We start from the raw sequence: 25,449 nt of genomic DNA on the forward strand, positions 1-25,449 counted from the left end.
AAAAGGGGCGGCGAAATCCTTGCTAAATTAACCCGGTAACGCAATAACAATTACCAGGTGGGTTATAAACATAAGCCAGCTTTTTAATTACGCTTTGTTAAGCAGCATTATCGATAAATAAACCAAAAAAAAGGAAAAAACATTAAAAGGAAAAACGCCGCAACGAAGCGGCAAATTCAAAGGAAAACAAAAGGTGTAATTACCCCGGCCCCAAAAAGCTAAACCCATTTTAAATTTCGTTAAAAAAACCTTCCAAACACTTTACCAACTATTAATAACCATTACGAATTAGCAAGCAAAAATAACGCAACCTTTTATTTTTGTACCCAAGTATTAAAAACTTATTCGAGCCCGTAAAGGCAGGTTTTAGCGGGTAATTTAAAAACCTAAATTATAAAAAACTCCAAACCGCAAACAAAACGGGGATGTAAAGGAAAATGTTAAAGCCTTTACACGTTTGGGAAACCGTTGTAAAACACGTTTTCGATATCGCTTTTATAGCTAACGGGGTCGCCGCCGGGAACTTAAGGAAAAAAGGGGAAAAAAGCAACGACTTTTTTAATTTCCTTTTCGGGTGCCGCCATTTCTTTTTTAACCGCAATTACCGCAATAATTACCTTAATTAAACCCATACAACCGCCCGCTTCCGTATTAATAAATTGGAACCCAATCGATTTACCAACAAGGTTAATTATACCTACCTCTTCCTTTTCGTTATTGCTTACTTTGCCAGCTTTATTACCACTATTATCGTTATCGTTGCTATTACCAACCTGCAAAAATTTATCGAAATTGGGCTTATTTAAATTGGAATTGCGCAAATTCGAATAAAGCTTAACGCTATTAAAAAAAGCAATAGCATCGTTACGAAAACGGATGTAATTAAACAAACGTGCGGCTATGCTTTAAGTAAAAATTTTAAAACAATTTTAAAAAAAAGCCGGAAATGCATTAATGCAACCGTTTTAAAAGAAATGGTTCGAAATGTTAACCATAAAAACGATTCCGGCACAAATATCGAAAATAGCAAAATTGCGTTGGGTTACAATATTTGGATTATTTGCAAGGTAATGGGGAAAAGCAAAAGTATTATTTGGCAAATACGCTTTATAAACGGTTTTAAACGTAGCGTAAGCGTTACGCTCGTATTGGAAAAGCCATTCCTTCCAATCCTATCGGGGTTTTAAAATATTAGCAAAGCACCAAAAACGGAAAAAACACGACGAAAACCGTCCGGAAAATGCAAAAAAACTTATAACCTTAATTTTGGCTTAAAAATTAAACGCCCAAGCGTAATTTTTTTTGCGGTTAGTAAAGCTATTTTCGGCGTTAAAAGCGCGGCTTACGGAAACAAGCTTTTCCGCAGCATCGAACATACGCTAACCCGATTTAAATACCCCTTTACCGGAAGCGAAAATATATTAACCATTTTTTCGTGCAGCAATATACGCATTTTTTAATTTAAAATTTAAACCAAAACATTTTATTAACGGTATATCCAAAATAAAGCAATTAAAAAAACGGCCAAAAAAATTTATTAAAATTTTGCATGCAAATTCAGTCCAAGTTAATTTTACGAACCATTATTTTAAAGCAAATCGTGCAATTTAACGCGCCGCAACAAATATTAAAAATGTCAGCGCAAAGCCGCGGGGAATACGGAAAAAAATACTTACAAGCAACGGGCCTTGCAACGGTGCAAATTGCTTGCTACCGCCAAAAAAAGCAAAGCAAGCTTTTTAAATCCGGATTTTTTTTTAAAAGTTATAACGGGTGCGTAAAAAACGCGTAAGCGCCGAGCAAAGTATCGGAAAAAAATTGGAAATGCGCTAAAAAAAATAAATTATTTGGAAAATTGTTAAAAAGGCTGCAAGCTTGCGAAAGCGGAAAAGGGAAAACTTATGGTTATTGCTGCTATTGTTATTGTTGCTGCTGCTAATAATGGTTATTGGCCGGATTAGGAAAAAAAGCCGTAAGGAAAAAAGGCAACGGAAGCTACGAAATAAAACCGGAAGTAAAGCACGAACAAAAAAGGAAAAAACAACGGGCAAGCCCAAAAATTTCACGAAAACGTGCACTTAATAACCCGACCTATACGCAACGGCCGAACCACCTTACGACCGGACTACAATATTTTGCTTCGAACATTAACTTTTTTCTTTTTTACTAACCGTTAAAAGGTGCAAAAGCAAACCACATTACCAACACATTACTTACAAAAAAAACGCGGAATTACAAAAACCTCAAAAGGAAAGAGTTTTTACCCAGCCTTATACCAAATAACTATCGGCTGGAAGCACGGTTTTTACCTTTAAGTAGCTAACCCGAACCGTAAAGCTCCCCATGGGCTATATAGCTCGAAAGGGGTAAATAAATATATATATATATATATATTAAGCTGCATAACAATTTGCGCAACGGTACCCGGTTTAAATTAAGGTGTTTTATGTTTATATCCACTAAATAATAAATAAGTTTTAGCAATGCAAATCCTTATTTTCAAATTATAAAGCTACGGCTTGCGGGCTTCCACAAAGGAATTGTTATTACAAAATAATGCAAACCCCTCCTTCTGCTTGCAACGCGGGTTTCCACAAGGGAATTGTTACTACAAGGTAATGCAAACCCTTCCTTTTACCTGCAATACCGCTTGCTTATAAGCTTTTCCACAAGGTAATTGTTACTTTTATCCCTTAACAAGTTATTTATAAAGTTCCAAAATAGCGTATTTATAAAGCGCTCCTTAGCGCACAAATAGCCCTCGTAGTGCTTCCCAGCAAGGTTGCACAGCGTATTTATAAAGCGCTTGCTTAGCGCCGCAATTTGTGGTATTAACGCTCCACAGCGCTTACTAACAAGCCCAAAAGGCTGCTAGCAATTAAGCTTAATTGCTCCAATTTTAAGCTTAACGCACGTTGCAACGCACGATCGCCCAGGTTTTAATTGGTAACTTACAGCGCTTTCGGTCGCTGTGGTTAATTAATTAATTGGGTTTCGATAAGCCTCTAATCGTTTAAAACCATTGGATTTCCCAGGCTTATAACCTATTAAAATATAAGGTTCAAATTAAGGCTTTGCAGCACGATTACAATAATTTATAAGGTTACGTTTACAAAAATCAAACTTATCAAGCATTATAATATAATGCTAATAAGCTTACGTTGGTTATTAGAAATAGGTATTATTCCGGGGAAAGGGTGCTAATTTAATGCTTTTTTTTATATACCCACCGATATCGATCCCGCGGGTTTTTACCTTTAAAGGGTTGCGGTGCCGCGCGCGATTTTCCGCAATATTATTTTGTATAGGGATTGCTAAAAATCGTCCCACGGCTACCAAAGCGATTTCCGCGTTCGGCCTCCAAATTTAATTTGTGTTAATTAACGTGGGGAAGTGCAGGGTAAGTGCAGGGTAGCACCTTACATAACTTATTAATTTTAACAACCTGTATGTGCAAATATCGTTTTATAATATTAATTGTAATTGCTAAGGTTTTTATTACTTGCTATAGTCCTTTTTATAACTTTGGTACAAATGGATTTTTTAATTTTTTAATTTAAATCCGACGGTTTGCTTTTAAAAACGGGAAGGGCCAAATTGCTTTTCCTTTAACTTTTTTTTATCGGTAAAAAAAATTTCGTTTTTTTCGTTAAGCTTATCGGGCTGGTAAAGGTACCGATACCCCCATTGCTATGCTTTTACCTTTTAGCGCATGTAAATTTTGCAATTTTTAAACCGGTACCTGGTCCATTCGAACGTGTTAATAACGCAAAGCATAAAATAGCTTGGGCTAAAAAAAAACATTGTTATTTCGCCGTAACGTATGCAAATGGTTCATTCCGGTAATTGCTAAGCTAAACGTAGCTTTTTCCTAGCTTTTTATCCTTATATTTAAAAAAAAATCGTATTTAAATTTGTTGCGTAAATAAACCGGGTAATTATAATGCCGGCATTTAGCCCAAAATAATTACAAATGGCTTTAATAACCTAGCGCAAAGCTAAAATGGTTTTTAAAGTATAAATTGCTTTATCGTAATTTCGTTGCTTATGGTTATCCGTATGCTCGTTTTTTGGTTAAGCTTTAATAAAATACCAATTATTATTTGTTAAACTAATTAATAAGTTTTTTAACGTTATTAACGGCCGGGGTTGCTTGGTACGACAATATATAAAACGCTTCCTTTAATAACGTAACGTTTTAAAAAACGGCGTTAATTTAGGCCTTTATCCAAGCCTTTTCGTTTTTTTAAAAACTTTTTTATTTAGTTCCGGTTTAGCAAAAAAGAATTTTGGGTCCTTTTTGTTTGTTTGCTTTAACCTTTTTTATGCAAATATAGCGTTGGGGCTAATTGCGTAGTTTTCGCGCTTTTACATTGTTAAAATATTATTGCAATTGTAACAACGCTAATTATTTCCGGCGTTATAAATGCATTTTAAATTTAAGGATTTTTTTTTTAAAATTATTTTTTAATGCTTATCCAAAAGTTCCGTAAATCCATATTTTAATTGCGCTTAAAATTGTATTGTTTTTAGTAATGCTTGCGGTACGCGGTGCGTATGTAAGCGCGCGTAACGTGGATGCGGCGGGCGTAGCGTTAGAAATTGCTTATGCCCCCTTTTCTTTCGCTACTTATGTTAAAATCGCTCGTTTCGATAAATACCTGTCCTTGCAATTTACCGCGTTACATAAAAACTTTAATATCGGCGGTTAAGGGTTGCGGAAAAGCAAAGTTTGGGTTTTAAAGGATTTTTATTATTTCCAATATAATGGGTTTAACGCTTTCCTCGTTATTTTCGTTATTTTTTAACGTTTAAATTGGCCATTAAATATCGTTAGCTTTAATTTATAATTTAAGGTCGTAACGGTTTTAAATAATGCCGTTGCCGGGGTTTCGTTCGCGTACTAACGCGTTCGAAATTCCGTTTTATTCGGTTGCGTGCACAAATTCGTCGAACGTTAAGGTTTTGTAAGTATTTAACTTTTTGGTTATTGCTAGCCGTTTGCAAAGGTAATATTTTATAGCGTTTTTATCGAATCGATGCGTAATGCAATTATCGTTATTGCACGTAATCCAAGAAAACGCAGGGCCAAAACAACCGTTGTTTTCCGGCTTGGGCGTTACCTTTTTAGTAACCGTTGCTTATTAAACCTTATCCTTTTACTTAATTTGCTTTTTATATTTAATTTGTTTGGGGCAATCCCTTTTAATATGCCCGGGCTTTCCGTACTTAAAGCATTTGCCGTTTTTAAAGTTTTGGTACTTGCGTTTCCCATTTCCTTAATACGTAGCATTTGCGCTAAAATCCATAAGGTTTAAGTAAAAACCATAAGTTATAGTTTTATTGCGGTCGAACCGTTGCTACGGTTTATTGCTTTGTACTATTGGCTTAATCCTTTAGCCTTTTTTTTTAACTAACGCTCGTAAAATCGGTTGCTGGTTTTTATTACGGTAATAACGTAATTGGTAAAGTATTTGGGCTTTTCCATTTTAAAAACTTCGTTTTTTACGTTATTACGTAGCTTTCCGTAAAAGTAAGCGATTTTGGTTTGGTCGATCCAATCGAATTTGTTAATAAAGCGTTAAAATTTAGCAACGTATATCGAAATTGCGCTTTTTTGTTGGAATTGGAAAAGCTTTCGTTTTGCCATTCGCTTTTCGTTAATTTAACCAAAAACGCTGGTTACTTTTTTTTTAAAGCAATTAAAATTAGCAAAAATAATTTTGGTTTTTGCTTGGTTGCGGTTGTACCTTTTAAAGTAATTGGCTTAAACGGGTTCGAATTATTCCTTAACTTTGCCGTTAAAGCAAATAATTGCGTAAGCGACTTTTTGGCTTTTTTAAATAAACTAACTTTAATAAAAAGCGAAATACTTACGGCATTCGGTTATAAAGGTTTTAAGCATCCCTTTTTTCCCATTATATTTATCGAGCGTAAAAAATTTGTAAACCGAAATTGCAATTTAAAAAATGCTAATTTGGTAGCGTAAATGGGCAAAGTTATTGGTTATAGCAATAAAAGCCTTTTTAATGCTTGCTACCTCGTTTATATTGTAATTTACCCTTTCGTACGTAAATACGTTGTCCGGGTCCGTTGGAAGCGGGGGTAGCTTTAAACCGGTTGCTATCGCTATTGCTCGGTACCAATTTAATGCTAAACAGAATTAGTTAAAATGTTACAATTAAGCCTTTGCTTTTAAAGTAAAGCATTTAAAAAGTACTAAGCAATAGTACGTAATTTAACAATTAAAAAAATTTACAAATAATTTGGGTGCGGTTTAAATGCTTGCTTCAAGGGTTATTTAAAAGCTAATTTAAATTAATTAATGGTGGTACATTTATTAAAAACTATTTAAAATAAAAAAACCCTTTCCTTTTTATACTTATAATTAGCAGCGTACCGACGCTTTTGCTAAAAGTCATCCTTCCTTTTTATACCCTGCTTTTAAAACATGCATTTGCTTTGCTTAAATGCTAATACTTGCGGTCCTTTAAATATCGCGAGTATCGTTAATACTTTTAATACCTTCAATATCAAGCGTATCGCCTTCCTGTTACGTAACGGTGCGGGGTAGCCCCTTCGTCCTGGGCTGTTAGCTCCCGCCCGCCTGTCGTCCTGTCAGTCGTAACCGTTGGTTGTAACAAAAGCGTTGGGAAGCAAATAACGGCGCAAAACGGATAGCGCGTTACCGTGCCGGCGCGGATTTCGCGGGCGTTTATAATGTTAATTGGTATAATAAAAAAAAGCGAAAAAGGAACGAAACGACGATAAAAACGCAAAGCAACGATAGCGTTAAACCGGCGGATTAAAAAATCGTAATGGTAAAAATGGTAATAATGGTTAAAGGAAAAAGTTAAATAAATGTAACGCAAAGCGGGAGAAAAATTAAAGGAACGGTAAAAAATGCTAACGCAACGCGGGAACCCCGCTTTAAAAAAGCGGTAAGCAAAATACCGCAAGCTCGTGCGCAAAAAGCGGAAAAACGCTACCAAACAAACGGGGCTGTATACGCAGCGCTACACTAACGCGGGGCATTACGTTAACGCAATTGGAATAATTGCGGTTTTGTAATGGGGTATTATTACGGTACGCGTTAAAATACCCAAGGAAGAACTTAAAGCCGCACTCCCAGCGCGCTAACGCTACGCTTACAAAATTACAATAAAGCGCTAAAGGCGCTTTGTCCAAATAGCTTCCTTTTCGTGCAATAACAAAGCCTTTTCCGTAACATTTAAGTGTGCACCGTGGCACTAGCGATAAGGTTTGGCTAAAAATAAGCATTGCTTATAAACTCCAAAAAGGTACGGCTAATAACAAAATTGCATTATTGCGGTAAAACCCTTTTATTATTAAAATTAAAATGTTTTTATTAACGTACGAGCTTAACTTATCGAAGAACGGTAACCGTATTTACTTGATAATTTTAATCCAACACTTAATTAAATACAAATTTAACAACTTTTAGCACCATATTTTACCGTCGCCCAGCTTTATAACTTATACGCTTGCCAAAAATAAATTCGATAATTCCGGCAATTTAAGCAAAAAATCGTACAAAATTAAAAAGGTTAGCAATAAAAGGTATTAAAAAAACCGTAAAGTACTTCGTTATTTAAAAAGAATATTTCGAATACGAAAGCATTTAAAAATTGGCTAATAAATTTTAGCACGTACGCAAAGCGGTACAAAAATACGAAAATTTCCAAGCCGCGCTAGCTTTTTTCCAAAAAAAAGCTTATTAATACGAAAGCCTTTCCCAACCAAAAAGGGCTTACTGAAAAAACCAACGGCATTAAAAAAGGCGCTCCGCTTTAAGCGTTAACAATTGCACCCGGCTGTAAAGCAATGGGCCAATATAATTATATAAACGGAAGTACGGTCGTTACGGGACCAAACCAAGGTAGTACCCGTTACACCAAAGCAAAAGAGGAACGTTGTTGTAGCTGGGGCTACAACCCATGCAAGGTCCTTATAAGCGATCGTACCGTGACAACGATAACGAAAATGTTAAATTGGATACGAAAACAAGCGTTTGTATTTACGTTAAAAACGACGCTAATCCTTTTAGGGGCCGGCACTTGTTACGTTCATTAAAGCCGTAACGAGAAATCGATACTTGGGAGGTTACGTGGGAGATTACGTGTGTGGTTACGTGATTCCACGTTACTTGATTAGGGCCCCGCACGGGCGCCCGCCCCCACTAAATAGCTTTAACGCGTTAGGCTGGCCTCCAGCCTGACCTTTTGATATACAATGCCTTTTTCCAGACTACCGATTCTCACCACGTTACATGCTTTGATAAAAGTGATCGCGAGCTGGGTTAACTATAACGCTGTGGAAATCGAGATTATATAAGTTTAAAACCTTTACAACGCAGCAACGAGGGATCCCGTACGTAATATTTGCTGGTTAAAGGTAGCGCTTCCCACTTTTGCTTTAAACGGCGTAAGTATGTACTTACATCCTTACCAGGTAATAAAACACGCTGGAAATTTACTTAATACAAGGTTCATAACGTTAACAAGTGTTTTACCAAAATAATAAACGAGTAGGTAAACTGCCAGCTGCGGGCATTTTTTTACTCCCTGTTACTATTCGATCTTATAGCCGCGGCTGGATTTTCCTTATCGTAAGGGTTTTTATTATCCGTTTCCCACCTTCGGCACGTTCTTTATCTTAGCGGTAAAGGTGTATTAAATAACTCAGCTACTAGATAAACCTTTACCCCCAAAATAAAGAACGTGCCAAGGGTAGGAGACCCTCGGGCTGTATATTAGTGCTCGGTAGCTACTTTGCCGAACAATAATCGGCCTCACGGAGCTCGGCACGTAGGTACCTAGGTATCTCGCTTACCGTGCCGACGCCAACTCACATTAATGGCCCCACGCCTTGTCAGCCCCCAATCTCTACACAAAGACCGCTCACGTTTTCAGCTCGGGCCCGCCCAAGGCTGGCCGGGGTCGGTCGTGGTGTAGCGCGGCGGGTGCGAGCACATGGGCTGCTCAGGCATGGGGCCGAGCTCGACGTCCACGAACCCGTACCCGTACCGTTGGGCCATGCTCCTTTCCACCTCCCTGACGCGCTCTCTTTCCTTCCTCGCCTCCTCCGCCTCCCGCCCAATCCGCTTCTTCACGCAGCACGTGTCGCAAAAGCACGTGTCGCAAAAGTTGGTGTAGACGAACACGAATACGGCGGCGATGAGGCCGCAGACGGCCAGGACGATTACGACTATGTCGATGCCGCTGACGCCCGGGGCAGGTCCCTGGGCGGTGGAGCTAGTCGTGTCCCGCGCCGCGACGGTGGTGGCAGTGATGCTATCAGGCACCAAAAAGTCAGTGAGCTCAGTGACGCCCTTATGGCCACCTTCTATCGCACCAGCGACCGGCAGGGCAGTTGTCTTCAGTGCCGCGATGGCCGCGAGAGTGGCGATGGCGAGCTTGCGAAGAGACATGGTTTTTTGTTGCGAGGTTGGCCTTTGGATAGAGATTGGAGGTGGTAGGCTGATGGATGTCTCCTTGAGCTCGTTAAGTTGGAGTAAGTTGGAGCTCGTTTATGACAAGTCACAAAATTGGGTTGGATTCTGGGTTTATCTACAAGCTGTTCTTTGCTTCTTTGCTTCTCAGCTGGATACTTTTGCATTGTTGTAATTTACAACAAAGACACTGGGTAGCACGACGCACTCAATATCTGGTCTTTGTCCCGAAGTGCTGCTATTGCAATCATTCACCAAAACTTTTCACTGTAGATGATTTGGGATAGAAGAATGCCTTTGTTGCCAGCTTAGAACGTACCCGAAGCCGATGCCTGTGTACCTCTCTCCGGACCCCGGCGGCGCGGCAATTCATCTCGTCTAACCACAGCATGGCGAGAGATCCGGCCTACGTTGTGAAACATGCTTCACTCCTAGAAATAGGCGGAACATTCTGCTCGTACGTATGATTTTGATTTGGTACTCAGGGGAAAAAATGAACTTTCACCAAGTTTTCACCAAGGGAATTTGAGCATAATAGAGCAGGTACAACTGGAAGACTGATGATAGCTTAAAATAACTTGTCTCCTTTCTATTAGTTTGCAGAGAAGACATGCTTTCCGCAAACCAAGCTCGCATTGTGGACTCTTGGAAGCCATGTGTCGGGTGTAGCAGGCAGTGGGGGCTCAGGGAGCGACGCTAGTCCCCTTGTTGATATAGTAACAGAAGAGCCGCAACGATCCTGGGATGAAATGGGTGTGGAAAGAAGGAATCGCTGTCAGGAGAAGCAGCTGGGACCCGACTGGCTTGTGGGATATAAATCTGGGTGCCAGAATGGAAACGGTTGAGGTATGAGGGCCAGGAATGGGCTAGTTTGAGGAGAATTAAGAGTACAAACAGCTCAAAAATGCTCGCACCAAGCTTCGGATCATCTGCTGTCGCTTCCGGCTGCGTGCTTATGCGAAGTGATACCCACGGTGGTCGCATCGAATGGGTGCCGAGGGTGCCTTCAGGCACCGGATTAAGGCCCGAAAAACAAGCGAGATGGGTACCCGACATGGCCCGCATGGTTCCTGGCATCTTGAACACCATTCCCGAAGATAGGACCTGGAAGTAGGAACGCCAGGCCAAGAACGGAGTATTTGCAAACAGCTATTCCGTACTGCATGCTATTATTGACATCATACGGTCCGCACGCCCTTGGCGCGCATGAATGTTGCGCCTCCAAATTCCCCGCATCTGTCATTGGGGAAGTAGTCTGAGGATCAGCGTGGAGGGCAAACCAAAGTGACAGCAATATAGGACATATTAGCCAGCGCCTGGTAGACGGGCTGTCAAGCTCCCCAATGTGTCGCCTCGGCGGTGCAGCGCTCGGCCCGTACACTATATGGTGCAACAGGAGGTTGTAACTCGTCTATCAACGGGATCGGTTGCTCCCGCTCTGGTTCTCTTTAATATTGAGCGAGCGTGTATATGTGCTAAGTCGTGACAAGCAAGCAAAGCCTTGCGCCTTGCCGAGATCGGCTGTGCAGATCGGTGAAGAGTCCATGTCGCGACTAATACCATGGACCATTGTACTCGCCCGACGGAAATCGCCGGGCAAAAAAGACAGAGCTGTCTTCTTCGGAGCGTGGGCGAGCGGCGCTTGCTGACCCGCATCCGAACATGCTGCGAATGGAGCCCCCGGTGGAGGCAGATGTCCAGTATCCAGCGGGACGACCAACCTTTCGGCCCGCGAGTCCTCAATGCCGGAAGCGATCTGCTGGGGGGCTCAGCCGTGAGGCCTTTTGATGGGGTCAAGCGGCGTGTTGGAGCCACCTGCGAGGAGGCCCGGAAGGGGGGGTGGGGATCTCAGGCGTGGCATCAAAACTTGATAGAGTGGCGCGCGCCCTTTCCGCACTCGGCACGGGGAAGCAGAGCGTCCGGGCCAGGTCACCCCTGCCCTTGGGGTCGATGCGGGGAAGCTGCGCCGCGTCGCCCACGCGATCCCACCCCATGGGGCAGAGCAGTCCGTGGTCGAGGAGATTGGCGGCTGCTCCTGGCTCGCTAGCTCGGATGTCGGGTGGCTGCCCTGACACCACCTGCTCACGCATGGCGAGGCCGACGCGTGGCAGCTGCAGGCAGGCAAGCCATGGGCCGATGGTTTATGCCAAGCGAGAGACTGGCGGCTGGAGAGGCTGCGGCGGAGAAAATGAGGGCATAGCAGGTGCATACGCCGGTGGGCGAAAGGAGGAGGAGGAGACCAAGACTCGCGAGGGTCGAGTCTTCCCGGGCTAGCCTCTACAGACCCCGTCCAGTGAGCCGATGTCACAAGCAGACACAGCAGCCTGGCCGGTTCTCCTGACGGAGCAGTCACCAGGCTGGGGTTGCCGCTTTGGTGTGACGGCACGGTGGGATTTTCACAGTGGGATTCGGTACGTGGGCTCCGCGATTCCCTCTAAAAGCCTCCAATCGCCAGGAGGGGAAGCCGCTAGTGCCGGCAGCTTCATTTAGGTGTGGGGTCTAGGTCCACCTCCACAATCTCCATTGGCCAAGGTCGAACCCTGGGATCCACCGGGACTGTCCCCAAGTTGCTGTTCTGGGAGGCGGCTGTGCTTTCTTTTGCAGCGACTTTTGCGATGCGCTGGAAAACATCAACGAGAATCCGCAGCCGCCACGCCGCGCGACGACGGGCTCGTCTACCTGAGACAGGGGTACATGTCGCCGGCTGCTAGTGTCTTGGTCCTCGATCCTTGATCGTGCTCCTGAGCCCGCTGGCCGACTGGAGTGTAGGTTGGGTAGGGCGGACTGAGCAGGCGGACATGGCAACAATAAGCTCACTATCCGCTGGACCCCTTCTCCTGGGCAGCGCCTCTGGGACGCTTTTTTCCCCTTTGTCGATCATCCCCGCACGTTATGCACCGGGCAAAACCTTGGCCGTCGAAACAAAGAGGGAGGGGGTAACAAAAGAAGACGACAACACCGTGCCCACTAAAGCGCTGTTCAAGGTGGCGCCGGTGACCGTGTGTGGTCTCTCTCGGCGCATGGCACCCATGGTTCCGGAATGGGCTCAGAAGCCCCGTGTCCCCGCCGCTGTCGCTCGCATGTCTTGCCCTTTGGCTGGGCTCTCGTGACAGCCCACACAGGTCGTGGGCGGCCCGCAAGCCGTGGCCCTTGCCTGTTTGTCCAAGGTCGATGGGGATTTGCCCCGACAGCCGGGCTCGTCGGGAAGCTCACCCTCTTAGCGCGACCCGAGCTTGGCAGATGAAGGCAGGCGTCATGCTCGAGCCTGGAGGAGGCTGCCGGCCTCGTCCGCCGCGGTGGACATGTATAAAACCCTGGCGCGCCCCTAGTTCAGCCCTGACTGACTTGAGATGCACCTCCCACCCACGCCTCCACTCGTCAGTAAGCCCCGACCTTCCCTGGCCAGCTCATTCCCTCAAGATGCTTCGCAAGATCGCAACCCTCGCCGCCCTCGTGACCGCCGTCCGGGGCCAGGCGGTATGCTCACTCACGGCTGAGACCCACCCCAACCTCCAGTGGTCAAAGTGCACGTCGGGCGGCTGCAGCAACGTGGCCGGGTCCGTCACCATCGACGCGAACTGGCGGTGGACGCACGCCGTCTCGGGATCGACGAACTGCTACACGGGCAACAAGTGGGACAGCTCCATCTGCTCCACCAACGCCGACTGCGCGGCCAAGTGCTGTGGTGAGTTTTGTCTGCTGCCCTCCCCCTCTAGGTCGTGAGGCCTGTGTACATTCTCCTCCGGTTGCTGACGACGAAAACCCGATGAACAGTCGATGGCGCCAGCTACGCATCCACGTACGGTGCCGTCACGAGCGGCAATGCCCTGTCGCTCAAGTTCGTCACCCAGGGCGGCAGCGGCAAGAACGTCGGGTCCCGCCTCTACCTCATGGAGTCGGAGAGCAAGTACCAGATGTTCAACTTGCTCGGCAACGAGTTCACTTTCGATGTCGATGCTGCCCAGCTCGGCTGCGGTCTGAACGGCGCCGTCTACTTTGTGTCCATGGATGCCGACGTGAGTCCTTGGTTCTGCGCGGTTCCCCCGAGACGATTCCGTGTTGCTAACCACATAACTTGCCGGCATGAATAGGGTGGTGCCTCCAAGTACCCGGGCAACAAGGCCGGAGCCAAGTACGGAACGGGTTACTGCGACTCGCAGTGCCCGCGTGATCTCAAGTACATCAACGGAGCTGTAAGTTTTGTCTGAACGCGGTGGGCTTTCCTCCCGTGATAGTCACAGTCCCCCGCTGACAAGAAACCCCCTCCCCAGGCCAACATCGAGGGCTGGAAGCCGTCCGACGGCGACGCCAACTCGGGCGTCGGCACCGTCGGCTCGTGCTGCGCCGAGATGGACATCTGGGAGGCCAACAGCATGTCGACGGCCTACACCCCTCACCCGTGCGCGAACAACGCGCAGCACTCGTGCTCGGGCGACGCCTGCGGCGGCACCTACTCGCAGACGCGCTACGCCGGCGACTGCGACCCGGACGGCTGCGACTTCAACAGCTACCGCCAGGGCAACACGTCCTTTTACGGCCGCGGCGCCTCCAACACGGTCGACTCGACCAAGAAGGTGACGGTCGTGACGCAGTTCATCAAGAACTCGGCCGGCCAGCTGAGCGAGATCAAGCGCTTCTACGTCCAGGGCGGCAAGGTCATCCCCAACTCGCAGTCCACCGTCGCGGGCCTGCCCGGCAACTCCATCACCCAGGACTGGTGCGACAAGCAAAAGGTGGCGTTCGGCGACCCCAACGTCCACAAGGAGAAGGGCGGGCTCGTGCAGATGGGCAAGGCGCTCGAGAAGGGCATGGTGCTCGTGCTCTCGCTCTGGGCCGACCACAACTCAAACATGCTGTGGCTCGACTCGACCTACCCCGTCGACCGCACCGGCCCGGGGGCCGCCCGCGGCTCGTGCTCGACCACGAGCGGCAAGCCCGCCGACCTGGAGCGCGACGTGCCCGGCTCGACCGTCATCTACTCCAACATCAAGTTCGGCCCCATCGGCTCCACCTTCTCGAGCGGCGGCGCGCAGCCCGAGCCCAGCGGCACCGCCACCACCAACCCGCCCCAGCCCACCAACACGGGCACCAACCCCGGCACCGTCCCCCGCTACGGCCAGTGCGGCGGCAACGACTGGAACGGCCCCACCGTCTGCGTCAGCCCTTACACGTGCACCAAGGCCAACAACTGGTACTCGCAGTGCCTGTAAAAAAAAAAAAACTTGTCTGGCCTGTCTGACAAGCGAACTGAGCCCCCTCCCCTGCTGCTAACCGGTGTGGGCTACGCGTTTTCTTTTCTTTTGCATAAGAGGCCAAAATGGAATACATGGGAATGTCAAGTAGCTTTCTTTTCGATCTGTACATATTTCTTTCGACCGTGTCTGGATTACGCGCCGCCCTGGTGTTGGCGTGGGTGGAAGGCTGTTTTACTCCCCGTGGGCACCGCGCCGACTTGCCTTTTTTTGCAGATAGTTGAATCTTTCATATTGAACATCACCTCATGTCTTGCATGCACATTACCGTCTTTAAATATTATTAGGAGAGTTGACCATCACGCAGCCTCGCCTCTTGTCCACGCTGCATGTCCAACAGAAATTATAGGTGACGATATCCTACCTCCGAATCAGCCAGAAGAAGGGCCCAAGATAATGTAAAATTGCACAATACATATCTCAGTAGTGGAAATAAAAGAAACAAAAAGGTAGAGATCGCTTAGGCTAGCTCAAATACAAAGCACATAGTTTCTACAGCACAAGAAACAAGACAAAACTGGGTTGGACGGCGACAGTCCTTTACATCTCAGATGCCACCCTGGCGCATCATCTCGTTGATGTCGACATTTGCCCACTGAATATCCGCTGACGAATACGAAGGCACTATTGTCACAGGAAGATGCTGCTGCGGCTGCCCCCGGGTGGGTGGCAGCGGCGGCAACGGCTGTTGCTGCAGCGGCGCCTGGGGTACCTGGACGGCAAACGCTGGGCTTCTGAGCAGGGGTTGAACACCGGGAACAGGAGATGAGAAGGGCTGCGCGCCATTTTGGGGAGGCGGCTGCGACATGCTATCCGACGGCGGCATCGAGGTCTGAGGTTGATAATGGCCAGGGGGAGGTCCAGATACCATGGATTGGTGAAGAGATTGATACTGTTGCTCAAGGTGGGGTTGAGGTGTTGCATGAGAGGCCATGTTGACACGCATCTGCGGCGGTGGCGACTGCTGGTGTTGCTGCTGAAGGTGTTGCTGTGGCCGCGGCGACCGCTGATGTTGTTGTAGTTGCTGGTGCGGCGACTGCTGCCGCTGTTGCAGCTGCTGGTGAGGCGACTGCTGATGCGGAGACTGTTGTCGCTGTTGTAACTGCTGGTGCGGAGACTGCTGATGTTGCTGCAACTGCTGGTGCGGTGGCGGTGACTGCTGTTGCTGTTGCTGCTCCAGCCTGGCGGCGTCTTTTGCCGCCTTCCGCTCCTTCAGCTCCTCGCGAAGCTCGGAGCTCCTGGCCTCAAAGTCTGCACCTAGCACAGCAGCAATCGCCCAGCGCTCGCCAAGAGTCTTGAGAATTGCGACCCCACTATCCAGGCACGCGAGGCTGCGCTCTGTGTTGTCACCACCGCGCCTCTCGGGCATAGGGGGAGGTGGGGCAGTACCGGGAGTTAGAATTGGGACAGGTACCGAGGAGCCTGCGAGTAGGGTGTCTTTGGTATCGTGCATAACGGCTAGAAACTGCGATGCCATGAAGTACGCTCTCAGTGCCTGGTCATAGGTCAGGAGCGGGCAAGGGACGCGTCTCTGAGATTTCTGCTGCTGCTGCTGCTGCTGCTGGATAGCCCCGCCGGATGGTGCCTGAACTACGAGGGCGTGGAGTGCCTCCATATACGCAATGGCGTACTCGAATATGAGCACCGTTCCGTGCGCAGTGAGGATAGGCGCCCGGCTACTGGGTGCAATGCAATAGACGTAGCTGTACTTGAGCTCGAGGTCGAAGATGCATCGGATGTCGGTTGGTAGCATGTCAGGTAGTGATTCGAACCACTCGCGCATCTCGTGGCACATTTGCCAGATGTACGATTGCGCGTCCTGGAGCGGCTCGGAAGGATCCGACTGCACCAGGGTCTGGTACCAGTGTGACTGCGTCTGGCGCAGCTGGAATAGCAAGATGGCCGGGTCGGCCGACTGCGGACCTGTGATGGGTCCCGAAATCGAGGGGATCCTACCCAGACCCGTCATTCTAGGCAAGGCGACATTGATGGCGTCGTCGGTGAAGGAGAATGCCCTGGCATTCACCATACCGATGGACCTGACAACAAGGCGGCGTCAATAAAAGACAAGTCTGAGCGGCGCGCACGTGCCATGTCTACCCTCAGAGCTCGACGTACCTGTCAAGGGCGTAGACCGAGTAGAATATCTTGCGGCGCAGGTTCAGTTTGTCCTTGTCCATGGGCTCTGTCGCAGGGGGGTCTTGATGGAAGCCGAGGTCGACGATGGCGCGGGCAGTGAAGCCGATCAGGTGCCAGCTGTCGAAATGCGCTGGGTCAAACATGGAGTACTGTGTGAGGAGGATCAGGGAGCGAATCTGGGTCTCCTTGCCCGGCATCAAGGCTCGGTCGGCGAATCTCATGGCCTGTCCCACGAACTCGACGCCGTTGCGGTAGAAGTCGTCATGGAGGGTGCGGCTTTGAGCGGCTGAAGCAATGGCAAAGATCATGTACAGGAGCCAGCAGTCTGGGTGCTTGGCCAGTCGGCGCCCGTCCTGATAGAGATTGTCCAGGCTCGAATGCACGCTAAAATCGGCAAAGAAGGGGTAGAGGGAGTAGATGTGCGTGAGGTAGTACTTGACGAGCATCTCGGCAACTTGCCGAGGTGGGGGTCCTTCCGACATGGGCTCAGGGAGCGGATCCATGATGGCAGCAGCGAGCAGGAGGCGAGCAAAGGTCATGTTGCTGACTGAAGGCTCAAAGTCCTGCGTGGTTGCGTTCACCGACAGAAAGCCAAAATCAGACACCAGGGCGTTGACGTCCGAGTTCTCACGATGCCGGGCAGCCTTGCGGTACATGGCGGCCTGGATGTTGGCCAGCGAGTCCTTGCGGTCGGCAGCTGAGGGCGGAAGGTCCATGTCGTGCAGAGCCATGGACGCCTTCCTGGACTTGGCAAACTTGAGACGCCTCTCGAGTTTCTCAACACGAAGTTCCAGGGCGGCGACATAGCTGGTGGGTGGCTGTTAGCCGAAGGTGCGCTTGTCTCTCCGAGGAGGACGAAGGTGGCAACATACCTTCGCTCCTTGCCACGGGCGAACTGGTCGTTGGCAGCAGAGCACTCGTTCTCACGGCCGGCCTTCTCACAGGCGGTGCATGCCGGGAGCTTCCCATCACACTAAAGTCGGCCGGCAGTCAGACAAGCGCGGGGTCAGCAGCTGCATGCATCGCCGGTGGGCATATATCGCCACCGTCAGAGCTGGGTTAGAGCTGGGCAAGGGGGAGTATCCACCTTGACTTTTGCAGAGCGACCTGTGGAACAAGGAGTCAGTCGGCGGCACGCAGAAAACGAACGGGCAGGAACCAACACTGACATCTTGAGCAGGCCGAGACAGGCCTGGATACTCTCAGCAACGGGTTCTCTGCAAAACTGGACCGGGGCATTGCGCCCCTGGCCCCTTGTCTTGGAGGCGCCAGCGTGGCGATTCGGCTGGGGCGGCTGCCCGGGGTGGCGGGTTACCGGTGGACTATAGCGAAGCACACCCGAGAAAACGGGGGCGCTACTGTCGCCTAACTGAGCTGAGATTCAAGTAAAGACGCGGCTGTTGGAGGAGAGGCTGCTGAGTGAGGGTGGGGATGTCGATGACGAGAAAGGCGATGCGGCTGACGGCCAATCTGGCTTCGCGGAGCTGCGGTAGATTCGCGTCGCTCGCTCTCACGTCCGTCTCCTGTAATCTCTCGTGACGCTTGGCTGCCAACTTCTCAGACGGCGGACAGGCCACAAAGACTAGGGATAAGACTAGGGATAAGATGGATCGGAGGGAGCTGAGGGGTAGTGCGGCACAGGCGGGCGGGCAGCGGCAAGCAGCAGGCAGGCAAGTGGTGGGTTTCAATATTGGGGACCAGCTGGTTCGCGCACAATCAGGCTCAATCACGGGCAGGTTGCGAGGCGCGAGGGAGGCTCAGGTTTGGGTGGACAGGGCGACGGGGCGTAGACGGGGCGGCCAGACGGCATCACCTCCCCGATCACACGCACAGTCAGATTACCTAAGGAGCTGGTCAGGCAGCGAGGGGTCCAGGCAGCATGTGTGGTTGCAATGGGTGGGGTAGCCGCGGGCACCGTAGGTACCACTGGCACGTACCGCTGGCATGTATTTGGCCTCAATTGACTTGTCCTCGACGATCCAGAGAAGGGGTTTTGGTTTGGCGTGTCAGAAAAGTCGCCGCGCTTGGCAGCCTTCGACCCGGGCTGGCCAGGCCCCAGCACTCTCGATTTAGCCCCCGACTCGCAGCACGTGGCCAGCTGCTTGGGCGGGGACAGGCTACGCCTGCTTCGGGCTGTGATGATCAGTCCAGTAATGGCGTGTGGTCGACGTGCTCGGCTGGAACCAACGGGCGGCATGTTGGATTTGCTCCTCATGGCCCCGACTCCCCAGATGGTTCCTTTGCTAAACGCCACGTGCTGCCGCCTGGACAATCCTCCTTTGTTGTCTTTGTCTGCAGAATCAGACAAAGGCTGTCAGGATTACACAGCCTTGGCTGATGCACCTCGATGATGCCATCGAATGTGACCAAGAGTTCAACGATTGGTGTATTGTGATGAGAGCCTTCACGTATTTTTGCCCCATTTTTTTTATTACCAATGTCAGCCATCACACCTCGTATCGCCTCCTTTGGTCGCTTCAATGCCCAAGTCCGCGGGATATGCATAGGCAGGTTGTATGTAAATAACAAGGATAAAGACTGACCGTGGAAAGTTATAGGTGTCCGGGTGTCTGCATATTACTGCACAAGTTGTGCCCAATACAATTTTCCTATGGCACAAAACTGCCAGGTTCCTACTCTCAGCTCTGATTGGCACCTCTAGCTGGCAAGCTACGGTCTAATGGGGCATTCCGCGTGCGGAGGCCTGGATTTGAGGTTTACAATTTGACAATTTCTCGTGTTAGGTTCATAGTCGTGGCATCACTCGACTTGGTGCGAACACTCTGCCCCTGGCTAAACCCGGCCTCTTTGGGCATGCAAATAGATCAGGCCGCGATTCGTTCCCCACGATTAAAAACCGTTTCTAAGAATGGAGCGCTAGACGAGGCGGCGAAGTGTCGCAGACTGCCGATCATCTCTGCTTTGACCTCTTGAACCCTTGGCCAACCGCTAGTGCGGACCGACCCAGAGCCCCTCTCAGAGGCACGCGTACCACAGCACATGCAGTACCAAGGTCCTGCAACTCCGCCCATGCAACTCGCGGGATAATGAAGATGCTCAGGGCAGTTGGGCAGTTATCCAAGGGACAACAGGCTGATGAGATGGACCGGATGATTACCTGTAGGTAACCACCTACTTCCCTAAATAGGGGGTGTCCATGTGTGAACATCTGCAAAGCAGGAAAAAAATCTGCCATGGAAATGCTTTGCGAAAGTTGGATGGCCATCGGGACGTGGCCAAAAGCCTAGAGACTGGTGTCATCCAAATTCAATTACACTAATGGGTGCCGCGTTAGTGCATGTGCCGCTCCTTTGCGCCCCGGTTGCGACACCCTAGTGCTCGTCCCCCACCATGCGCCCAGCCACGCACCCCGAAAGAAGCTGGCACGGTGCGCTGTGCGGGTCAAATTGTTCTGGTGCGGAGAAAGCTGGCTGCAGCCTCCGCCGGACAGCGCCAGGGCAAATGCGACCAACTTTTGCCGCTCCAGGAAGGGAGGGCTCGAAGAAGTTCACGACTCGCCCTGTGCTCTGCTCCTGCCTCGCATGATAAACGCGGGCGAACGGGGCTGGACCCCACATCCACGACATCGGCCTAGGCCACGGCGCGCCCAAGAAGGACCAATTCAATGCTGCACACGAACGCTGTCGCATGCCTCGCAAATTCGATCTGATGCTGCTTGCAACTTTGGCCTGCAGCAACCCAGAGAACCCCTTGCTCCTGCGCAGCCCGCCCAGTTGAGGCTCTACACAGTAGACGGCACCCACACAGCCTCCAAACCGCGCACACATCTTTGCGCCCCATCGCCTGCCCATCGCCCGGGTTGCTGTCTTTCGCCCTGACTAGGAGAGGAAAACACGAAAGGCCCGCCTCGTTCGCCTCGGCTTGCTTACTAGACAAAACACTACACGACACGGTACAACACCAGCGTTCGGTCGCACAGCATCAGCATCGGCTTGCCCGGCCTGGCGTACAAGTGATACACCACCGAACCCACTACCAAGTGGCTGCCCGGGCGCCAGAGAGAATCCGGCCCCGTCACCGCTCAGCAAACCCGTAGCCCGCCCAGCCCACGCCCGGCGACAAAGCCCGATCCGAGGAAGAGCAAGCAACAGGAGCAGGGACGGAGGAGCGCGCAACACGGCGACCAAAGCGCAAGGGGTGGCGTCTGCCCGACAGCACCAGATGGAGGCCACCGCCATCTTCCGGCAAGGCATCGGCTCCATGATGCCGCGCCCGCCGCAGCAACACACGCACCCGAACCAGCAATTCCACCCCCAGTTCCAACGTCCGCCGGTGCCCCAGCAATTCCAGTATCACGCCCCCGGCCCCGGCCCCGCTACCTCGCCCGCCCGTGCCCGCCAGCACAATCGCGACGACTCGGACGGCAACAGCCCCTCGCAGCGCATCGCGCACACCCTGACGGCTTGTTGCCGTTGCCGACAGGTGTGCTCCCCCGATCCCCTGCTCTCTGTTCTATCCATCTCCCTCTCGTCTCCGGCCTTGTTAGCCATCCCGGGGAAGCTCATGTCACAAAGGCTATTTTCTGACCCATAGAACGGTATGTGCGCCGGTGCCGTGCCAAACAGCGCAAGACGAGATGTGACCCCACGCTTCCACGCTGCCTTCCGTGCGAGCGGTCCGGCTCCATATGCGAGTACTACGACACGACAAAAGGAAAGAAGATCAACCGCCAGTATGTTGTGAAGCTGCAGGGCCGAGTCCGCCAGCTTGAGGCGGAGCTGGCGCAGTTCACCAACGACGATGACTACCCCCGCAACTCGGAGGACATGGTGCGGCCGGGGGGCCTTGTTCGCCTAGACGAGCGCGACGAGACCCCGCGGTACCTTGGCCCGAGCAGTGGCATCGCCATGACGCGTCTGTTGATGGAGGAGGCCAAGCGTTACACCGAATCCAACAAAATATCCGAGCTGATCCCCGAGGTACGCTCGCGAAGGTTGGACCGCTCGAACAGGATGCAGAGCGTCGTCAGCATGGGAGGGAGCATAAGCGGGCCCTCTGGCCGCAAGAAAAGCTACCCCATGGTCAGCGCGTACCCGGCCGAGGGACTACCGACTAGGCCCATGGCTGGGGGGCTCATGGATGTGTTCAACCAGAGAGGTTGGTGCTTTCTCCTATCACAACAGGGGCGACCGGCGAATGCACCTGCAAACATGATGCTAATACACACCACTTGCTGGCAGCCCAAATATTTCAACCGAGCCTCCACGAAGTCACGCTGGCAAAAGACCTAGATGACGTGTATGCTGGCGAGGCTGACGCTCACCAAAATTTCATGGTCCGGATGGTCCTCGCCGTCGCGCTCCAGAAGCTCGACACACAGTGGGCCGGACTTGCAGATGGCTACTATCTGGCCGCCATGCAGTACTTTGAGGACGTTGTGCGGACAAAGGACTTGAGGACAGTGCAATGTCTTATCCTCATCGCTCAGTATTCGACCTTGACGCCCACGAGGACGGCCGTCTACTACATCATCGGTCTTGCCACAAGAATATGCCAGCAGCTTGGCCTCGGCGATGAGAAGACCATCACCAACACCAACGGTTGTGCCCAGGGTGACTTGGACCCACTCACGCTCGACATGCGACGCAGGCTAAGCTGGATCGTGACCGCCATGGAGTATGGCCTGGCCCATAGCATGGGGCGCCCGAGCGGCTTCGCCAAGGGCAACGACTTTATGGACGTCGGCTTCTTCGACGCCCACGCTGATGAGGACATCACATCCGAGGGTATAAAGGATGGTCCGCTGAGTAAGAAGAAGCTCGCGGCGATACACTTTTGCAAGATGCGTGTCCTCCAGGCCGAGATTCGTCGGGTTCTTTACGAGAAGAAACGGCACGAGCCCAGAGACGAGAGCCACCCCTGGTTCGCGCAGATGGAGCAGAAGATGCAGGAATGGCTCGACGCCAGCCCTCAACAGCCAGCCTGGTGCCGGCCCTGGTTAGTCGGCTTCCTATCGGATGGAACTCCTGCGTGCAGCGTCAGTTTGCTAACACACAGCTTTTAGGTTCACGGGCAAGTACCACACCATGGTTGTCGCCTTGTACAGGCCCTCGCCACAGGTGCCAAAGCCCTCTGGGTCTGCGGCTCTGCGCTGCGCCGAATCCGCGGCCTTCATCATGACCCTGTCGAGTCAGCAAGTCAAGAAGTCTGCTGTAGATATCACATGGATCTTCCTCCTGACTGTCTACATGTCGCTCAACACGTTGCTATGGTCCGTTTCGTACGCCGAAGTTCGCAAGGCGCACCCCCGGGAGAAGCTGGAGGAGCTGGTGGCAACATGCCTCGAGACCATCGACCAGTGCGCCGAGCGGTGGCCAGGAACAGCTGCTGCGTCGCAGCACTATAGCAACCTCGCTCGGGCGTGTTTGCAGAGCTACGAGCAGAAGGAAGACGCAGCCGTATCTCGGGGTTTCGCCGGCAACTTTGGGACACCCTCTTCGACCACTGACACCAACTCTCCCTCGGCGTCGGATGTTTCGGGCCCGTCGGCTGCCTCAGCTACCGGCTCACAGGCGTTGCCACAGCACAGCCAGCAGCAGCAACAACAGCAAGCGTCGCTGTTCGTCACACCGCAGTTTGGCAATGTCTTCAACAGCCAGCCTGAGGCATCCTTCAACTTTGGAAATCCCGGTTTTGTCGACGACGGCTTCCAGCAGAGGCATCCCCAATTCCGCACCGGTTCCATCTTTTACAACCCTTCGTCAGATGGCAAAGGCCGACGGCCGTCTTACTTCCCGCCAGAGTTCGTACAGGACGAGGAGAATTCTCGCATGGAGGACCAGACGGGTTCTGGGCCCTGGCCTTCAACCGCCCACCACGAGGGCAGGCAGTCTTCGCCTCAGCACAATGCACTCCCCACACCCCCAGAGTCGCTAGGCGGTGGCCAGGGCGGGTTCCCCAACGGGAACTCATTGTCTCCGGCAATCACAATGGCGTCGGATACCCGCTCAGTCAGCCCAACTCCTACCATGGCTCACCGAAGCCCACCCGCACACATGACGCCCGTCGCCACCCCTGCCATCAAGTTCACGCCCCACACTCCGCAGCAGCAGCAGCAGGAGATGCACGGCCACCCGACGCCGCAGTCGACGCCGCAGCAGACCCCGACAGGCCCCGTGACGATGCCATCATCGCGCGGACCCACGTTTGCCGTCCCGCCGCTGCCACAGCAAGGACGCCACGCACACCACCACCCGCCAGCCAACGTCTCCTCCAGCTGGTTCAGTCCGCCGCCGCCCCTCATCTCGCCGTTTGCCTTCTCGCAGCAGCAAAACAATCCGGCTTTCAACGGCAATGCGCAGAGCTTTGGTGACCCTGGCGTCGATACAGCCTTTATGAGCGCCTTGCCTCCTGGCGGATTCGGAGGGGCAGGCATGAACAGCATGGGCCTTGGTCCAGGCGGCGCACCCGGTGGTGGCATGCCATCGTTCGGCCAGGGGGGTCATTTTGCGGCCAACGGCTTCGTGAACCCTATGCGGCACGGCAGCCTGACGCAGGAGCAGCTGTCGGAGCTCATGGGTGTGCTGGAGCAGGACGGGATGGGTGAGATCAACCAGCTGCTGAACATGGGCGTCGACATGGTCGGCGTGGAGAACGGGAACGGGGGCCGATGGTGAATGTCGGTCCTGTCTATAGCGCCGGGTTATTTGGATAATTCTGTCTCTTGGTATAGGTCTTGCTGGATGCCTTTTTCTGTGTGCCCGGCGGCTGTTGTCTGTTTCTTGTGGCTAGGAAACATCTCTTGGGGTTTTAGATATATGCTCTTCCTTCATTGTTTGTTTCGCGTTTAGCTCTCTCTCGCTGAACCAAGACTCCCTCGCCAGTTCCCTGCACAGGCCCTAAATCGGCGCCTGAGGACGCAAAGCCGCAATATATACCCTGCCCTTTTGTTCAAACCAGGCTCGCTCACTCATGCACCCAACACGGGCGCCGCCACAGACGGTCAATATTTTGGTGGCGTGCACCCCCTGATAGCGTCTGGCTGCCATGACCGAAGGCTGACTGTGCAAGGGAGACCGAGCGACGGCACGGCGGCTTCTAACCCAGCGTGCATACTAACCGCAAGTGTGATGGCCCCCCCGGGCAGGCCCAGCCCAGCGGCGTCGAGCCAGCAGGGTTTCCCGAACGCGCCGGCGCGGTTTCGTATTTGCGCCTCCTATCACGGGCCCCAAAAAAAGTCCAAGCACTTTGGTGCTGTCTTCCACTCCAGGCATCGTCTGCCACTGGGGGAGCGTGATGGCGTGCCAGCCAACGACTGTGTGCCATCCTGTGGTTTGCCCGCCCTCGTCACACATTGCTTCTTGTCGCTCGTATTGCTATATATGAGTTGATTGGCATCCTCTGCCAGCCATTCGTCTGGCCCATCTACTCTCATTGCGGTACGAACGCGTCAACGTGCGGCAAAGATGTCTCTTCGATATTACTTGGATGTCCAAGGTCTCCTGGTGCTCCTGGCCCTGGCCGCAGCGGGCGGCGTGGCGCTCTTCCTGGCGAGGCTGTATGCGGCCAGACGGTTCATGTACAAGCTGCAAAGAGCAGGTCTGGTACGTCGGGGGGCCAGCTGCT

At 51.3% G+C, this 25,449-nt stretch overlaps 10 protein-coding genes across 10 annotated transcripts; 6 read left to right on the top strand and 4 right to left on the bottom strand.

The window, feature by feature from the left end:
• Window positions 1–449: 449 nt before the first annotated feature.
• On the bottom strand, window positions 450–1,429 carry GGTG_05705 (hypothetical protein; the record flags this gene model as incomplete). Its single annotated transcript, XM_009223511.1, has 4 exons — window positions 450–523; window positions 698–840; window positions 1,105–1,172; window positions 1,379–1,429. The coding sequence occupies 4 exons, from the start codon at window positions 1,427–1,429 to the stop codon at window positions 450–452; spliced, it is 336 nt and encodes a 111-aa protein (XP_009221775.1).
• A 3,106-nt stretch (window positions 1,430–4,535) lies between these two features.
• Window positions 4,536–5,989, top strand: GGTG_05706 (hypothetical protein; the record flags this gene model as incomplete). Its single annotated transcript, XM_009223512.1, has 2 exons — window positions 4,536–4,559; window positions 5,522–5,989. The coding sequence occupies 2 exons, from the start codon at window positions 4,536–4,538 to the stop codon at window positions 5,987–5,989; spliced, it is 492 nt and encodes a 163-aa protein (XP_009221776.1).
• A 462-nt stretch (window positions 5,990–6,451) lies between these two features.
• GGTG_05707 (hypothetical protein) lies at window positions 6,452–6,889 on the top strand (the record flags this gene model as incomplete). Its single annotated transcript, XM_009223513.1, has 3 exons — window positions 6,452–6,563; window positions 6,682–6,730; window positions 6,847–6,889. 3 exons carry the CDS (start codon window positions 6,452–6,454, stop codon window positions 6,887–6,889), a joined length of 204 nt encoding a protein of 67 aa, XP_009221777.1.
• Window positions 6,890–8,929: 2,040 nt separating this feature from the next.
• Window positions 8,930–9,451, bottom strand: GGTG_05708 (hypothetical protein; the record flags this gene model as incomplete). Its single annotated transcript, XM_009223514.1, has 1 exon — window positions 8,930–9,451. One exon carries the CDS (start codon window positions 9,449–9,451, stop codon window positions 8,930–8,932), a length of 522 nt encoding a protein of 173 aa, XP_009221778.1.
• A 925-nt stretch (window positions 9,452–10,376) lies between these two features.
• On the top strand, window positions 10,377–10,586 carry GGTG_05709 (hypothetical protein; the record flags this gene model as incomplete). The annotated part of the gene is made up of 1 exon (XM_009223515.1): window positions 10,377–10,586. The coding sequence occupies one exon, from the start codon at window positions 10,377–10,379 to the stop codon at window positions 10,584–10,586; it is 210 nt and encodes a 69-aa protein (XP_009221779.1).
• A 679-nt stretch (window positions 10,587–11,265) lies between these two features.
• GGTG_05710 (hypothetical protein) lies at window positions 11,266–11,562 on the bottom strand (the record flags this gene model as incomplete). The annotated part of the gene is made up of 1 exon (XM_009223516.1): window positions 11,266–11,562. The coding sequence occupies one exon, from the start codon at window positions 11,560–11,562 to the stop codon at window positions 11,266–11,268; it is 297 nt and encodes a 98-aa protein (XP_009221780.1).
• Window positions 11,563–12,089: 527 nt separating this feature from the next.
• GGTG_05711 (1,4-beta-D-glucan cellobiohydrolase B) lies at window positions 12,090–15,062 on the top strand. The gene is made up of 4 exons (XM_009223517.1): window positions 12,090–13,157; window positions 13,247–13,488; window positions 13,564–13,665; window positions 13,744–15,062. The coding sequence occupies exons 1-4, from the start codon at window positions 12,644–12,646 to the stop codon at window positions 14,680–14,682; spliced, it is 1,797 nt and encodes a 598-aa protein (XP_009221781.1). The 5' UTR covers window positions 12,090–12,643; the 3' UTR covers window positions 14,683–15,062.
• GGTG_05712 (fungal specific transcription factor domain-containing protein) lies at window positions 14,937–18,875 on the bottom strand. The gene is made up of 5 exons (XM_009223518.1): window positions 18,033–18,875; window positions 17,951–17,970; window positions 17,736–17,836; window positions 16,843–17,670; window positions 14,937–16,763 (listed from the first exon to the last, which is right to left on the bottom strand). The coding sequence occupies exons 1-5, from the start codon at window positions 18,100–18,102 to the stop codon at window positions 15,272–15,274; spliced, it is 2,511 nt and encodes an 836-aa protein (XP_009221782.1). The 5' UTR covers window positions 18,103–18,875; the 3' UTR covers window positions 14,937–15,271.
• Window positions 18,876–19,300: 425 nt separating this feature from the next.
• On the top strand, window positions 19,301–19,911 carry GGTG_05713 (hypothetical protein; the record flags this gene model as incomplete). Its single annotated transcript, XM_009223519.1, has 3 exons — window positions 19,301–19,377; window positions 19,616–19,635; window positions 19,817–19,911. 3 exons carry the CDS (start codon window positions 19,301–19,303, stop codon window positions 19,909–19,911), a joined length of 192 nt encoding a protein of 63 aa, XP_009221783.1.
• A 512-nt stretch (window positions 19,912–20,423) lies between these two features.
• GGTG_05714 (zinc binuclear cluster-type protein) lies at window positions 20,424–24,816 on the top strand. Its single transcript, XM_009223520.1, has 4 exons — window positions 20,424–21,306; window positions 21,450–21,981; window positions 22,065–22,821; window positions 22,889–24,816. The coding sequence occupies exons 1-4, from the start codon at window positions 21,046–21,048 to the stop codon at window positions 24,498–24,500; spliced, it is 3,162 nt and encodes a 1,053-aa protein (XP_009221784.1). The 5' UTR covers window positions 20,424–21,045; the 3' UTR covers window positions 24,501–24,816.
• The last annotated feature ends 633 nt before the right edge of the window (window positions 24,817–25,449 follow it).

The sequence above is a fragment of the Gaeumannomyces tritici genome (assembly GCF_000145635.1).
Source record: "Gaeumannomyces tritici R3-111a-1 unplaced genomic scaffold supercont2.3, whole genome shotgun sequence".
In the NCBI taxonomy this organism is placed as follows: domain Eukaryota; kingdom Fungi; phylum Ascomycota; class Sordariomycetes; order Magnaporthales; family Magnaporthaceae; genus Gaeumannomyces; species Gaeumannomyces tritici.

Excerpts from the sequence above, each read along its gene's own strand:
- GGTG_05712 (XM_009223518.1), bottom strand. The coding sequence starts at position 18,102 with ATGCCCCGGTCCAGTTTTGCAGAGAACCCGTTGCTGAGAGTATCCAGG. Across the intron at positions 17,971-18,032 it reads TGTCTCGGCCTGCTCAAGAT|GTCGCTCTGCAAAAGTCAAG; the intron begins GTCAGTGTTGGT and ends CTTGTTCCACAG. Across the intron at positions 16,764-16,842 it reads TCGGTCTACGCCCTTGACAG|GTCCATCGGTATGGTGAATG; the intron begins GTACGTCGAGCT and ends CCTTGTTGTCAG.
- GGTG_05711 (XM_009223517.1), top strand. The coding sequence starts at position 12,644 with ATGGGGATTTGCCCCGACAGCCGGGCTCGTCGGGAAGCTCACCCTCTT. Across the intron at positions 13,158-13,246 it reads CTGCGCGGCCAAGTGCTGTG|TCGATGGCGCCAGCTACGCA; the intron begins GTGAGTTTTGTC and ends CCCGATGAACAG. Across the intron at positions 13,666-13,743 it reads TCAAGTACATCAACGGAGCT|GCCAACATCGAGGGCTGGAA; the intron begins GTAAGTTTTGTC and ends CCCCCTCCCCAG.
- GGTG_05714 (XM_009223520.1), top strand. The coding sequence starts at position 21,046 with ATGGAGGCCACCGCCATCTTCCGGCAAGGCATCGGCTCCATGATGCCG. Across the intron at positions 21,982-22,064 it reads GGATGTGTTCAACCAGAGAG|CCCAAATATTTCAACCGAGC; the intron begins GTTGGTGCTTTC and ends ACTTGCTGGCAG. Across the intron at positions 22,822-22,888 it reads CCAGCCTGGTGCCGGCCCTG|GTTCACGGGCAAGTACCACA; the intron begins GTTAGTCGGCTT and ends CACAGCTTTTAG.